The 15151-nt window shown below is 42.8% G+C and overlaps 1 protein-coding gene across 1 annotated transcript in view; it reads left to right on the top strand.

The window, feature by feature from the left end:
* The first annotated feature begins 12437 nt into the window (after positions 1–12437).
* Positions 12438–15151, top strand: part of GPT2 (glutamic--pyruvic transaminase 2) — a 44225-nt gene continuing 41511 nt past the window's right edge. The window contains exon 1 of the mRNA XM_074968673.1: positions 12438–13214. Within this exon, the coding sequence (XP_074824774.1) occupies positions 12870–13214 (345 nt within the window). The 5' untranslated portion in view covers positions 12438–12869. The remainder of the gene's footprint in view (positions 13215–15151) is intronic.

Raw genomic sequence — 15151 nt, 5'->3', positions numbered from 1 at the left:
TATTCTGTTTTACTTTGATGTTTCTTTCTTTATTTTTGGGTTCAGCCTGGGTTATGCACATACATGCCATTATACACTTGCAAATTCAAAATAGTTTCTTTTAATCCATTTCAGTCTTTTTTCTAAATATTGTGCCCGGTATCTGTAGCAAAAAATCAGTAAAATTGTCCGGTAGATTGTTTTTATATATTAATATTTTTGAGGGGGAAAGTATAGGGAATAAGTGTTTATACCATAATATAAATTTATTGCTGACCAAATTTCTTTTTGAATAAGCTTTCTAAAATAATTTGAGAACATAATTTAAATGTTTTTTTCATGTTTGAAAACTAGGTCAAGAAATAGCTCTTAGTCTGAAACTGTGGAATTGTAAAGGGCATTTTTTCCCCTAAAAAAAGTGTTTATAGATGAGCTCAATCTCTGGAGAGAAAAAAGAGGGTGATAGTGACAGTACTGACAACCTTAACCATAGCCTTGGATGACTTTTCTATATATTGTAAAGGGTGTAATGAAGAAAGAGAAGGGAAAGTCTCCATGGAAAATTCACGTTTATTATTTAATTGTGAAGATTATTGTTTAAGTTCTACTGAAGTAGAACTGCCAACAGTATTATCGAGCTGTACTGGGACTGCAATGCTTCCACATGGGTGGCAATCCATGTATTGAAAGGCTGGCTCTGCACATAATGCAACACAGGAAATTTGGAGTTACATCTCTATTTTGGACTTTAATTCACTTTGCGTTGTCTAGATATTGAAGAAAATCTTAGGATAAAGGTGCTCTTACTAAGAATCTTATCTCTGTTTTCCTTCAGGCAGAGAAACATAGGGGCACACTGGAGGATACATTTTTAAAAGCTGATCTTTTATTATTGCTAGTTTATTGCTCAGTTAAAGTAATACATTGATGAGATGGCTTGATGCAGTCATTTAGTTCCTGGTGGAAAGGAATCAATACAGGGAGTGAGGTATTTAATTATTTACCAGGACAGTGCAGCTTGTTTTTTCCACTGGTCAGATTAAAAAGACACTGTTCTTTCTTCAGACCAATCCAAACAGAAAAGGATTAGCGCTTCTGTTAACTCCTCATAGGATAGATCTTCCTACAGTTCACAGGCCTACCATCAAGAAAAGGAGTACTTGTGGCACCTTAGAGACTAACCAATTTATTTGAGCATAAGCTTCATCCGATGAAGTGAGCTGTAGCTCACGAAAGCTTATGCTCAAATAAATTGGTTAGTCTCTAAGGTGCCACAAGTACTCCTTTTCTTTTTGCGAATACAGACTAACACGGCTGTTACTCTGAGGCCTACCATCCTATCTCCTTGCTGCCATTTATGCACAGACTAGTGCAGGGAGTCCGGTGCCTGATGCAGTTAAGCTAGTACACCATCCTATAAGGATCCCTGTTGATTCACTAAACCTAATTGTTGAATTGCTGGCAACGGTTTCAGAGTTTCTTTCTTGGGGGAGCGGGAGTAGGAAGAAAAAACAAAGAAACACCCACCCTGGACTGATAACCACAACTTCCAGACAAAAAAGAACCAACCGTAATGGTCTTCTGCTGGAAGCTCATGGATCCAGTCAAGTTCTAAAAAACCCTTTGTAGGTACTTCCATCTGCTTTGTATCCTCCTTTGCCCATGTTGTCTTTTTGGAAAGCAGATGGGCATTGCTCAGGCCAGGCACAATGCTAAAATGGAGAGAGCAGGTATAACGGAGGGCAGGTATTCTGCTGAAGAGAGCTGTGTTCTGAGCTCAAAACTGTGAGTCTCCTGAGTTCTGATCCCAGCAATGACACTTATGCCCTTTGTGGCCTTGGGCAAGTCACTGAAAACTCCCTGCCTCAGTTTACCCATCTGTAATGGTGATGATACTCAGAGTGTTGTGAATATTAATGAATTAATGTTTATAAGGCATTTTAAATGTGAAAAGAGTTAAGAATTATTCTAATAAAAAAGGGAAGGATAACCCTTGTAGGTGGAGGCAGGGAAACTAATTAAAATTGGAACATATACTCTCAAGTAATTAAAAGAACATACATACTGTAGGTCAGCAACATATTCTTTATTGTGCATTTCTGCTAAGTACAGACATAAAATGGCTGTGCTTACTTTTTAAGGCAGACTGTGAAAATTTACTATATGTCCTATGAAGAGCTACGCAGAATACAAGACGTATAATACTCACTCTCATAAGCAGTTTACTACTGGGTGACCTTCTCCTGTTTATTCTAAGGGAGTCCACATACTGACTAGTTAGTACAAAGAAGATATAAAATGAAATGCAAACTATGGCCCAGGAAATAGAGGGCTATCCCCACCCTTAGCAGTTATTTGAAACACAGGCCCAGATAGTCTCCTCCTGTAACAAAGTCCACAGGAGGATTTTGGAAAATATCTGCGGGGACCCCCTTGGGGAGATTCTCTCTCCTCCCACTCACACATATACTGTTGGGGGAAGAAATTGCCCGTCCTTGGGGAGGGAAAGCTGCTGTCCTGCCCCCAAACACAGTGGGTCCATGTCCACTTTTGACCCAGCATGCCAGTCCCTGCTTCTCGAATGCATGACTCCAGTGGAACCACACTGCCAGGGACTGAGCACAAATGTCCTGCCTGAGGGCTCTTAAAAAAAGATAATATAGCCCCGGGTGGCCATATGGTACTGGAAATGGGGGATGACTTCTATGACTGGACTTGTTACTAGGCTGCCCAGCACCTCACCTCATCCCACCCCACCCCACCTCTTCGCTCTCCAGCCCTTCCCTCAATACAGTCCCGAAATCATGGAGAGCCTTTTATATTATCTAGAGAAGAGGGGCACATGGTGGCACGGAGGCAATTGAACCCCTCTCCCACACAGGGGAAGGGAGAGAGTTCCATACAGCCGGTAATTTCTTTTTATGTATCTTCAATGTTTACAAGGGGTCTATCATAATCTGCAAGCAGTCTACAATAATGAAGTCAATGTCAAACTGAATATGTGAGTGGTATGATAAGTGACATAATACTGACAAACTGATGAATCTATTCATATTTTGTAAGATGTATGGTATAAGGTAAAATAACATAAGAACATTATAAAACCCTAAGTGTTAACGTACCCAGGACCGGAATTGACTGATCTCTAGGATTAAAACACAGATTAGGGTGTGCCATAGATATTCTAGGTCATAGTGAACAAGTTTTGAATCTACATTTAAAAACAGAATAGACAAAGTTTTTATGCTGATGCTGAAAATCTAGGTGATAAGCTCTTACATTATACCCAAAATACCCAGTTCAGATCCAGACAGGTTGTTAGGTCAATTGAAATCTCCCCATTGTTGCTGTCATTTCTTTAGGGATTAGTAACACTAATTTCACCGCCCACTTTGTCCATGGTTGCTGGTGTAACAGAGACTCCTATCAGAGGTTTTCTATTCTTTCCTATTGCTTCTAGTTTTACTCAGTCTTTCCTCCTCATTCACTACCCATTTCTTATCCTTGCCTGTTAGTTGTTTTGGACAGATGCCATGGCTTCTCCACCTCTTCCCTTTCTCGCATTGCTGAATAAATTTACCTATCCATATTAACTATCAAGTCATGGTTTTGATTATTCCCAGGTTTCAGGTCTATTAGATCATACTCTTCCATGTTTGCTAACATCTGTCTGCTGTGCTTCATGTACTGATATAAAGTTACTGAATTGCCTACCCATTCCTTGTTATTCCCTTCCTCGAGAGTACACTGAAGCACAGATTTTCAAAGGTATTTAGGCACCTAGAAGTTAGGTGCCTAAATGTCTTTGAGGATCTGGGCCCAGGTCTCCGAGATTGACTGTTCTCACAATGCATTCAGATTCAGCCTGTAGCACGTTATTACTAGCGTAGGCCTTTCTCCATACCTGCATAGAAGGAAAAGCATGTTTATCTTTGCTATAAACTGGGATTGTAACCATAGGCACAAATCCATGCTACGCAGACAAGAAATTTCAGAGTTTTGTTTCTGAATCAAGATTAGGTTCAATGAGCCAGGAGTCTTATGCTGCTTCTGTTACAAGAGAGATGATTATTTATTTCTTTATTTACATGAATAGAGAATACATAGCAGAAACTGTTTTGTCACACAAGATTTCAGAGTCTTTAACAAAAACAGTAGTGTCCTGCTTTGCATGAAACATTATCTACTGGAGAATGAAAGTAATACATAAATCAATATAAATCTATTGAAATATCATTTATATCAAAACAAAGCATTAATGAATGATATACAGGATGCTGATAACGTTCAGTTTACAGTTCAAAAATATCAATTCAACTATACTGTTACAAATGAAACATCCCTTACTCCATGTAAAGCTGCTGGTATTCATTCTTTAGGCAATTAATTATTCATTACTGAGACCTTCTGAATAATGCATGTGGTTTTCATATGTTTTCATTACTTTCTGGCTTTCTTCCCTTTTTATGATTGTGTTCCTTAATATATTCAACTGTTTCACATTCAAACGGAGTTACATTTGTTTAATACATGGTCTAGCAGATTCTGTCTACGGAGAAAACAAATCTAAGCTCTGAAAGTCAAATACTAGCACCATTTCAGACAGCAGCCCTGGGCCCAGTCCAGCATCCAGAAAGACACTAAGTATAACTGAACCCTTAGGCTTCAACAGGAATTAATGGTACTCAGCATATCAGTGGAAATGCTGAGCACCTTGATGAACTGAGACCCATATGAAATGTGCCTCACAAGAACTTGAAATAGCAAGCAAAAAAGTGATGACACTATTACCATCTCATTTTAGATCTCGTATGAAAAGTCTTTTCTTGTCCTTGTCTGTTCTTCTTTGTGTCTCTCTTTTATTATGTCATGTAATCTGAACACTGAAGTGTTTTGGGATTTAGAGTTTTTCCTTCCTTTGATTTATTGGAATGCTTTTATATAGAAATTTACGAAAAGAAGCATCTGTTACACTACAGAATCTCCAAGTGTAAAAGTACTAAGAACAACACAAATCTAATAATTATAATATTAAATTATCTAATCTACAGATTAGTAAAAAGAACCACTGTATAAGTTTAAATAAAAAATGCCCCTTTTCCCTTCCCATCCCACCTCAGCTTCATCCCTCCAGATGAAAGAATTATTTATTATGTGCAAGACACTCCAACTGGAAACTGGCAGTTTCTCCCTCTCTCTGTGTGTTATCCCTGCCTGAGGGGAAATGATGAAGGCCTTACATTTCTAGGGTAACTTTCATAAAATATGTATACAATAAGTTCAGTTTCACTTCCTCTCAGCAGCTTTAGTCAATCTAAAAGAATTCTGTTCTTTAATAGTGGTTTTCTGTAGTCCAGAGAGGGGCCTGTGGACCCATGGGATGAAAGAGTTTTAGGTCACATCTACACTACAAATTTTGGTCAACACGAGTTAGGTTGGTGTACAGCCGCTGAAGTATATATATCACTCAGGTGTGTGCATACTCAGCTGCTTGTGTTGACAGTGTGCACTAGGAGAGTTTGTTGATGGACATAGTGAAAAAAACCTCCAGGTTGCTGGTAGTATTCACAGAGCAGCTGCAGAAGGTGGAGCAGTGCTTCTGGGCCCAAGAATCAAGCACTGACTGGTGAGATCACATCATAATTCAAGTTTGGGATGAAGAGCAATGGCTGCAGAACTTTTGAATGAAAAGGTCACATGCATGGATCTGTGTGCTGAGTTTGCCCCAGCCCTCCCTCACAGCAACACCAGAATTGACAGAGGAGAAGCAAGTGGTGGTCATGCTCTATACGCTTCCAGTGCCAGATTGCTATCGGTCGGTGGGAAATTATTTTGGAGTTGGAAAATCTACAGTGGGGGCCTGTGATTGGGTGTCCATCCTACACAAGGCTTGCATAGGTAAAAGGAGCAAATAACCCTTTGACAGCCTGCACTGGGAGAAGAGTCAGGGCTGATAAGTTCTAATTGATGATGAACCCTAGCTGGGCAGGGGCAAGCTGAGCTAGTATAAGACCAGGAATTAGAGGACAAGAACTCCGCAGTCATCCCTGAGAGAGGAGGAGGAGGAAGAAGTCTAGGGGGCAGGGGCACGGGCCCTACCAATAATTGGCAGGGGTACAGAGCTCCACCGGGGTCGGGGTGGGGAGAGCGAGCTCCTTCAGCCCTGGGACTGCAGTGAGGGTACAGAATGTGCCCCTCCAAAAGTGGTCACATTTTTATTCCTGCACAAACCCCTGCTAGGGGGAAAGTAAGCCCTGGGATCCTGTGTTGGACAGTTGGACTGTACACTCTGGCAAGAGTCTGAGGCGCGTGAAACAGCCACAGGGAGTAGATATAGCTTTGATGGTAACCCAGAGGCGGACTGGAGCTAGCGAAGAAAGGGAGAAAGCAGCCCAGAGAAACAGCAACGGGGTCTGGGATTGCATAGACTGTGGCTGGTAGTCACAGCCTGTTCCCTAGGCTGGAACCTGGCATAGAAGGTGGTCCAGGATTCCCCTACCAAGCCACTGGAGAAGAGGAATAGTCTGGGCAGTGGAACGGAAGACAGCCTGAGACAGATCGTCCAGTGGGACTTTGATACCCTGGAAGGGGAAGTCTACCAGAGGGCCAAGCCACAAAGAGAGAGCAACTGAATTCAGAGAGAGACAGGGTGAACAACCAAAGGAGGAGGCATAGACTGGTCCAGAGCTAATCCCCAGATGTGGCCACAGAGAGGTGCCACAGTGGTGAGTAGTAAACCCTTTGACAGGGCCCTCCCTTGTCACGAAAATGTGTAAGGCTACTAATGGTCTCCTGCTAAGCAAGACTGAGTTTCAGTAGTGTGCAAGAAATACCAGTGGATTTGCACCAATGGGGTTCCCAAGTTGTGATGGGGCAATAAACAAAACACATATCCCTATTTTGGCACCAGCCCAAATTGCTACATCAACAAAAAAGATACTTTTCCATGATTATGCATGTGCTAGTGGATCACTGGCGTTGCTTCAAAAGGTGCATGATGCTTGCACCTTTAAGAACACAGGGGCCGTTCAGAAAGCTGCATGCAGGGACATTAATTCCCAAACAGTAGATTACCAATGATGATGCAGAAATGCCAAATAGTGATTCACAGCCTACCTCTTGCTCCCCTAGGTCATGAAGCCATAGATTGGCTATCTGGACAGTGCCAAGGAAAGATTCAACTTCCAGCTCAGTAGGTGCAGAATGACTGTGGAATGTGTTTCTGGTCGATTGAAGGGACACTGGTGCTATTTACTCACTAGCTTAGATCTCAGTGAGAAAAACATCCCAATGGTTATAGCTGGATGTTGTGTACTGCGTAATATATGTGAGGTAAAGAGCAAAAAGCTGCTGTTGGGGTGGAGGTACAAGGTGAAGTGGCTGTCTGCTAAATATGAGCAGTCAGACACCTGGGCTAGTAGAAGAGCCCAACATACAGCTATGTGTTTGAAGCAGGCTTTAAAGGTTCATTTGCATTGTCTGCCACAGTAGCATTCTCTCTTGCTGGCTTGAGATAGTGTCTGTCTTGGATAATTTAAATAATGTATTTTGGGGGGGGGGGTTGCCTGCTGGTGTCTGTTGTGTTGTGCCTTCTGCAAATGATAAATACTGCTGGGCCTGGGGCTTTGCTTGCTGCTATGAATTGTGTGGACCTTGCTGTAAGTTTATAAATATGGCTGGGTGTTTTCCTGACACTGAATACTGTGGTGTATGGTGTGTGTTTATAGATACCGGGGTGATGGGGCGGGGGATTGTTTTATGACTACTGCTGTGCATTCTGTAATATCTGTTGTGACCTAATAAAGATACTTTGATTTTCCAAAAATACCGCTTTGAGGGCAAAAATTTGGTATAAAAAATCAAAGTGCAAACACATACAATGTTATACAAACTTCCAACATAACAGGATGAAACTTTTGAAATCCCTATTGAAAAAAGAAGTAAACATTTATGTCCATTTGTGTTAACAAAAAGGTGGTTTAGTATAGTCCATTGTGGCTACACATACACCAATCTGGTTTTCACAGGTCAGCTAATGTGACACTTTGGTTTTCCTTGTCCACTGGCATGGAGTGGTAGGGGTAAAGATTCATTCCATAATACCACGTAGTATGGCAATGGCTGTAGGGAGCATCGACCATGGAGTTCTCCAAGTAGTGCAAAGGACAAGCTTTGGACATGTTTTGGACAAAAGTTTTAAGATTCTACTGTATGACATTGCTGAGACATGCTCCAAGTTTAGAAAAGCAAGCACAGACCAGTTCCTCAGAGATAAAAGGCAAACTGACATGTCAGCCAGGTGTCAACAAAGTCAAATGGATTATCACCTTGTTAAGCAGCTATTCTTTGGCAGGAAGAAAGGTGTGAGTAAGAAATGTACATCTTGTCAGACAGATTTGCTGTCACCTGAACCCCAGCTGGAGATGATTCTCAACAAGGAGGAAAAGATATAAAAATGAAGAACAGAGACCCCAAATTTCCTCTCTTCCCTCATTTCTACTCACAGCATCAACAACGTTTGAAAGACTAAGGAAGGCTCATTGAACTGGGGTAATGGTCCTGGCTGAAAGAATCCAGCCAGACTGTGGTAAGCATATGGTGAGAGAAACCTTTTGCTTTAAATTCACTTAGCTTGTTAAGCGAGATATTAGTTTGTGTTTTACCTTTTCTTTCTTTGTAACCAATTCTGACATTTATGCTGCATTACTTCTAATCTCTTAAAATCTATCTTTCCATAAAATACCAGGTTTACAATGGTGTCAGTGACACCATGGCACCTGGCCCGCTCCACTTGAGGCCCCAGGCCCCACCAGTTTTTCTCTTCCCCCAGTCCCTGCCCCCCGCCCACTGGTTGCCCCTTGGCTCGCTGGCTGGCTGAGGGCTCCTTTCCGCCCCCAGCCGGATCCCAGTGCAGCTCCAGCTGCTGGCGGTTTCTGCTGCCTGCCACTTGGAGGTGGGAGGGGGCACCTGCCTCTGACCTCAGAGCCAGGCTGCCTGGGACCAGTGGAGAAGCTGGGCCAGTCTCAGCCAGTGCTAGGGGTGGGGGGGCTTGGCTGGGCCCCTCTAGGTGGGGTAGGGTGACCATACTTCCTTACGGGATGGCCAGGGGCTCACCTGAGCCCCCCTTACCCTCCCGCCCACAGGGCTCGCCAGAGCCACTGCACCTAGGGCTGACTCCCTGCAGCTCCATGCCCTGTGCTGCCTGCAGCTGGGGCTGAGAGTCGGAGCTCCGAGCCAGGCACTGGGGCTGACCCCTCCTGCTCCCAAGCTCTGCGAGCTGCTGTCGGGACTGGAGCTGACCCCTGCTCCCCAAGCTCCGTGTGCTGCAGCCAGGGGCTGTGGCTGACACTACCCCTCCCCAGCCGAGTTCTGTGTGCTGCAGCCAGGGGCTGACTCCCCCAGCTCTGTGCCCTGTGCTGCCCATAGCAAGAAAACTGCAAGAAAACCAAATTCTCTCTCTTACCACTATCGTGAGAACATGGAATATGGAAATTAATGTAGAACTGCCCTTTGCTAAACACCACTTGCTCCCCTATGTGCTCTACCATGGAAACTTGTGTTCATATGATTTGCACAGAGTACACAGACTGCTGGTTGGTCATGACAGTTGATCACATGTTGACCAGTTTGCAAAAAGCAACCACCATTGACATCTACACATCATGAGCTTGTAATGAATGTATGCCATGGGTTCTGTACGACAAAAGTTTTGTATGGAGGACCAGCTACATAAGGATATTTTGCCCTCCTGTAGGGGATCACAAAACATTTTACAAACATTCATTTTTAACTGAACATCACAAAAATCTTTGTTGGGGAGATGACCGTTATCCTCACCTTACAGGTGCATACACTGAGTTTGAGTGACTTGCCCAAGATCACAAAGCAAGTCAGTGTTTACTTTTGGGGTGAACACCTGACTCAACTAATGTCAATGGAGTTTTGTCATTAACATCAACAAGGCCAGGATTTCAACCCAGGACTCCAACTCCACCATATTGTCTGACAGGCACCCCTACTTCCCCTCAGATAAAATATTTATATTTAAAAGTACATTAAGAGGGATGTACTATAGGTAGATGAAGGTATATTTATAATTATGATTATAAAACCAGCACTTATTTACCTATACTATTAAAAAAAATTACACCTAAAAGAAATTTAAGATCTTTTCATTATTCCTTTCATTTTTTTATCGTTTACTTTTTGCATTTTTCAGCTTGGAGAATAAAATGAAGCGATTCATTTTCATGTCATGTACATTTAATTACAAGTCATTTGCACTTTCATGTTAACGAGTCCTATTCCAATGCTATAGTGCATGTGTTACAAACACAGAGGATAGTATTTATTCTTAAAAACATCTACTGGAATTTTAAACAATTGAAACATTTCTATTTGTTTGATAAAAGCTTATTTTAAATCACTTATTTTTGTGCAGCAAATTTGACCTTAGTGTCCCTCAAATTCAATTTGAAACGTTTTATTTTAGAATGTGATATTGATCCAGCAACAAACTATTAATACTTTGATCTATTTCATTAGTAGTCAAAAGCAGGCTTCAATAAATGTTCATTTTTGGATATGTTAGTGATGTATTGCTTTAAAGGAATGTTGTCAAAGTCAACAGGCCCCAAATGTGATCTCTCCCCTTTCAAACGATAAAGTAGCATTACCGTAGTCTTAAAATCCATTTTCCACTATGGAAGAGGTCATCAGCCTGTACAAGACAGGCTACAAATATCTTAAAACATGAATGTTTGTTTGAACTGCAGCCAAACAAATCTTCTTCCCAGGAACCTGAATTCCTAACACATGGTCTCTTGTTGTTGATTTTGGTTTTTGTGGGGGGAGGGGAGGACTGTGTTGTTAACCCTAACAGCACAGAAAGTGTAGTATACAACAACAAACAGATTACAACATAGTTACAAAAGAACATAGCTAAAGAAGGTTGCAGGAGGGAGTTTATTGTAGGGACGTAATAAGCATCTCAAGGAAGAGAGTAAAAATACCAGGAGAGTCTTTGCAGCACATAAAGAAGGAACCCAAAAGAAATTTAGAGCTTACAACATTATACTGCACAGAACAGAAGACTAAATAGCCTGGTGATGTGGTCAAAGAGAGAATGAACCAACAAGCATCTCTATCCTATGGGACAGGGAGAGCAAGTGCAGCTAAAACAGAAAACCTCCTGTCTTCCCCAGCAGCTTTCCTTCTATGCATCAGCTTGGAAAGAAGAACACAATCCTTACCTCCGAGCCAGGACAAATGAGAAAGGGCCTCCTCCCACATAATAGCCTGGAGAGGAACCATAGAGACCACATGCACCTGTCCACCTCCCCCTAGAAAGCTCTCTTTCCTGCTCTTGCTCCCAGTCCCCCTGAAGTAAGTGGCCAAACTCCAGCTGATTTTAATGAAAATATGAATCAACCACCAAGAGAAGAAAAGAGCCTTGCCCTTCCCATCAGCTAGTAAGAATAAGGAGAAAGAGAGGAAAACCTTTCATTTCCTGACGGGGGAGCTAGTCTAGGAGAACATGCTGGAATGGGAAAATGAGTGCCAGAAATTGCTACTGTTTCCTTGAGCACTTATTGTAATTTAACGTCCGTCCAACCTATGAGCTGGCTAATCATCATCAGCACGCGACAGACGCGGTGATATATAGATGAAACAAGAAATAAACTAGAAAGTCAAGTTAAAATTTAAACTCCAAGGAGATAGGAAGCAAGGGCTGAAGAGAGGGGATCGGTTTTTGCCAAATGGACAGGGACAAACATCAGCAGAGAAAAGAGATAATAATGTTTCTAATACGTTAAAACAACAGCATACAAAAAAATGAAATTGAAACAAAAGGAGTATGATCTAATACTTTAAGTGGGGTTTTGGAAGCCAGACTTGCTTTGTAATCCTAGGGAAAGCATTTTAACCTCTCTGTATCTCAGTTTTCATATCCGTGAACTGGGAATAACACTATTACTTACCGCAAATGTCTGTGTAGTTTAACGAACATCTGTAAGGGGCTTTGAGACTTTCAGATAACAAATGCAAAGTAATCGTATTTCTAAACTGTAAGTGTCCTTTTAAAGTGCTGCCTTACTCGGTCCTAGCTCCAAGATGATGCAGCAAAGGCTCGTACCAGTCTCCAAACCTGCTGCTAGCTCTCATGGAGGATACCGGATATCTATACTGTTTTTTTCTCTAAAGGGGGTGGTAGGAGGGAAATAGCTACGTTATTTATTCGGCAGTCGCCACCTTTATTTAATACCGTACGGCATCTTTAACGTGCATCGGCTGCCTCCACCCCACGATTCCTTTTCAGCCTACAGCCGACACAAGGAAGATACATGACGTACCCAGCCGTGCTTTGAAGGGAGTCTGGATAGGGTAGTTTATTGCCTCATCACCTGATGCTGTGGGCGGGCGCTGTGGAGAGTTTGTAAGAACTACAAACCCCACCAAGCAGTGCGACGGGTGGTCTGGCTGGTGCAAGCTCTGTTACTTTTTGCATGCTTGGAAAGCAGGCTACTAGTAGTAGAGGGTTTGGGCGTGTGGTGGTTTACAGTTGCGAGCTAAATGGTTTTCCCCGGGACAATGTATTAATGCAGAGATCTTTTTTGCTTTTATTTTAATTTTTTCTCCAACGCTAAGCTATTGCAATGGTGGGATTTATTGATAATCTGGTGGCACTGCAAGATCAATTGTGCCTTGCAATTAAGTTCCAAGAATCTGGATGTGGGGGAGACTGCAGAGAACTGAGCATGCACTTGTAACTGTGCCCCTCCACCGGAATCTCTTGTCGTTGCACCTTTTATTTGTCTGTGTAGATTTTTAATATTTCCAATTTGTAAAAATAATATATTATTATTTGGAAGCGACTACCCACCAGGAGCATGCATCGGTTTGCAGTGCTTGCCAAGCAAACTGCGGCAAGCCCGGGCTGTAAAGGGCTACCCTGCGGGAATGGAAGGAGAGACGTGGCTTTGCGGTGTATTGCCTCGCTGGTGAAGGGAAAACAGCACCAGCAGCGCTTTACGCAGCGCACTTGTCCGGGGAGAGAAGGACTGGTGCGTTGGAACAGCGCTGCCAAGGCCTCTGCGGTGAAAATCAACGAGAAGACGAGCCGGGAGAAAATCCTGACGCTGGAGTCTATGAACCCCCAGGTGAAAGCGGTGGAGTACGCCGTGAGGGGCCCCATTGTCCTGAAAGCTGGCGAGATCGAGAAGGAGCTGCGGAAGGTGAGGCGCTTGGCGCGGCGGGGCTGAGCGCTCGCGCTGGTTCCCAGACCACTTCCCTCCAGTCCTGGGTGCCCGGCAGAGGGCGATGGGCCAGGTGTTGCTCTCTTTCTGCCGGGGGCCGTGCTGGGCCAGCCCCTGGCCCCTCCTCCGATGCCGCGGCTCCTGATTGGGGCTGGGGGAACCCTGGAGGGAAGGCACGTTCCTGCACGTTGATAACCAGCGGCAGAATTAGTAAAAGAAAACGTGGTAAATATCAGACACAGCCTTTGAAGATCTCAGCGCTTTCTCAAGCCCCCTACTTCCCCCACGCTTGCTTCTCCTAACGTTTTAGGAAATGGCTTTGTAACCACTTCTAGATAAGGCATTGACAGGGTGAAAATGCGGTGCGGTGAAGTTCTATCTAAATGGACGGGCAGGTTAAAAATTAATACTTAAAACAATTTTCTTACCCTTGTTAGACTCTTACATTAGAACTTAACTCATTTTCGCCCCTTACCATGTTTTGTTTGAAGTTGAGTCAGGGTGCTGCTGAAGCATGTTTTTGTTATCACCCATTTTTGTTAATGGATTTTGTGGGAAATGTCTTGTCATTTTATGTAACTTCACAATACCTAGAGTAATATAGCGCTCATCCTGATTGGTGACATGGATGCTAGGGCAGAAGAAATAAATAATATCAATACTTCCCCCCCCTTCCCCAAAATACTCAGTTAACTGTCCTTGTTCTTTTAAAATCTTAATCTAATGTAGTGTAGCACTATATGTACGAGAAGTGTTGTTAATAGTTACAAAACTAGCCAGGCCTCTTTGGAGGTGGAAGAGGAAAAAGACAACAAACAAATGCTCTCTCCAGTAACATTTGTTAGTGTCTCCAGCATCACTGAACAGGTCAACGGACATATACACTGTGAAAGTAGTATTTACTTTTCTTTTTCTGCCTTGGCCCTCTAACTCTCTTTGGTGTAATCCAGTGCCCCTTTGTGTTTACTCAAAAAGGTGAGTGATCAGTTTTCCCTATACAGTGGATGCATTTAAAATATTCACTCTGATTTTAGAGCAACTATATGTTTAAGTGGTGGTCCCAATTTTAAATATTGGGAATATCTCTGAAACATGTATTATCACTAGAACTGAAAAGATCTTAACCACATCCACTGTACCCATCATAGTTCTGAATACTTCAGGTCCCTGCTACTCCCTTCTTTTTTTTCAAGGTGAAGTCATTAAGGCTATGTCTACACTACAGCTTATGTCAGCATAATTTGTCACTGTGGGGTCTGAGTAAACCAACTCCGTGAGCAACATAAGTTACACCAACATAAGTGTTGATGTGGACAGCACTGTGTTGGTGGGAGAGTTTCAGCTACTGCTGCTCACGAGGGTTGAACTAGTTAAGCCAACCGGAGAGCTCTCTCCTGTGGGCTTAGAACAGTGGTTCCCAAACTGGGGGTTCTCGGGGAGGGAAAAATTCCCTAATGGCGGACAGAGCTGTCCCTAGGGACCCTGGACAGCACAGGGCCAACAGCCCGGAGCCCCTGGACTTCCAAGAGCTAAGCAGATCAAAGCAAGCATATCTCTCACACTGAGGAGATTTGAAATTCAAGACTCCTTATAAGAAATGGAAAGGGAGGTGGATATTTTTTGCTGTTTTTAAAATTAAATAGGCAGCTAGTATTGTTTTTTAAAATTATTATGAAGAACAAGTTAAGCTTTGTTGTAATGTGTGTTCTTTGCCTGGACTGCTCAAGACCTGAATGCTTGTGTAGGAGGAACTCTTTATGAGTTGGCTTCTTAAATACCACCATGCTGTTTCACATCTGATACTCCTTGATGAAACATAGGAGCCTTGTCTGATAACAGGCTTATTCAAAGTGATACAAAGCTATGAAAGTGAGATCTTGGAAGAGTGTTGCCATTTTCATTATGTAATAAAAATA

Source organism: Natator depressus, chromosome 12 (genome assembly GCF_965152275.1).
Source record: "Natator depressus isolate rNatDep1 chromosome 12, rNatDep2.hap1, whole genome shotgun sequence".
In the NCBI taxonomy this organism is placed as follows: Eukaryota; Metazoa; Chordata; order Testudines; family Cheloniidae; genus Natator; species Natator depressus.
This window is presented reverse-complemented; position numbering and strand designations above follow the sequence as displayed.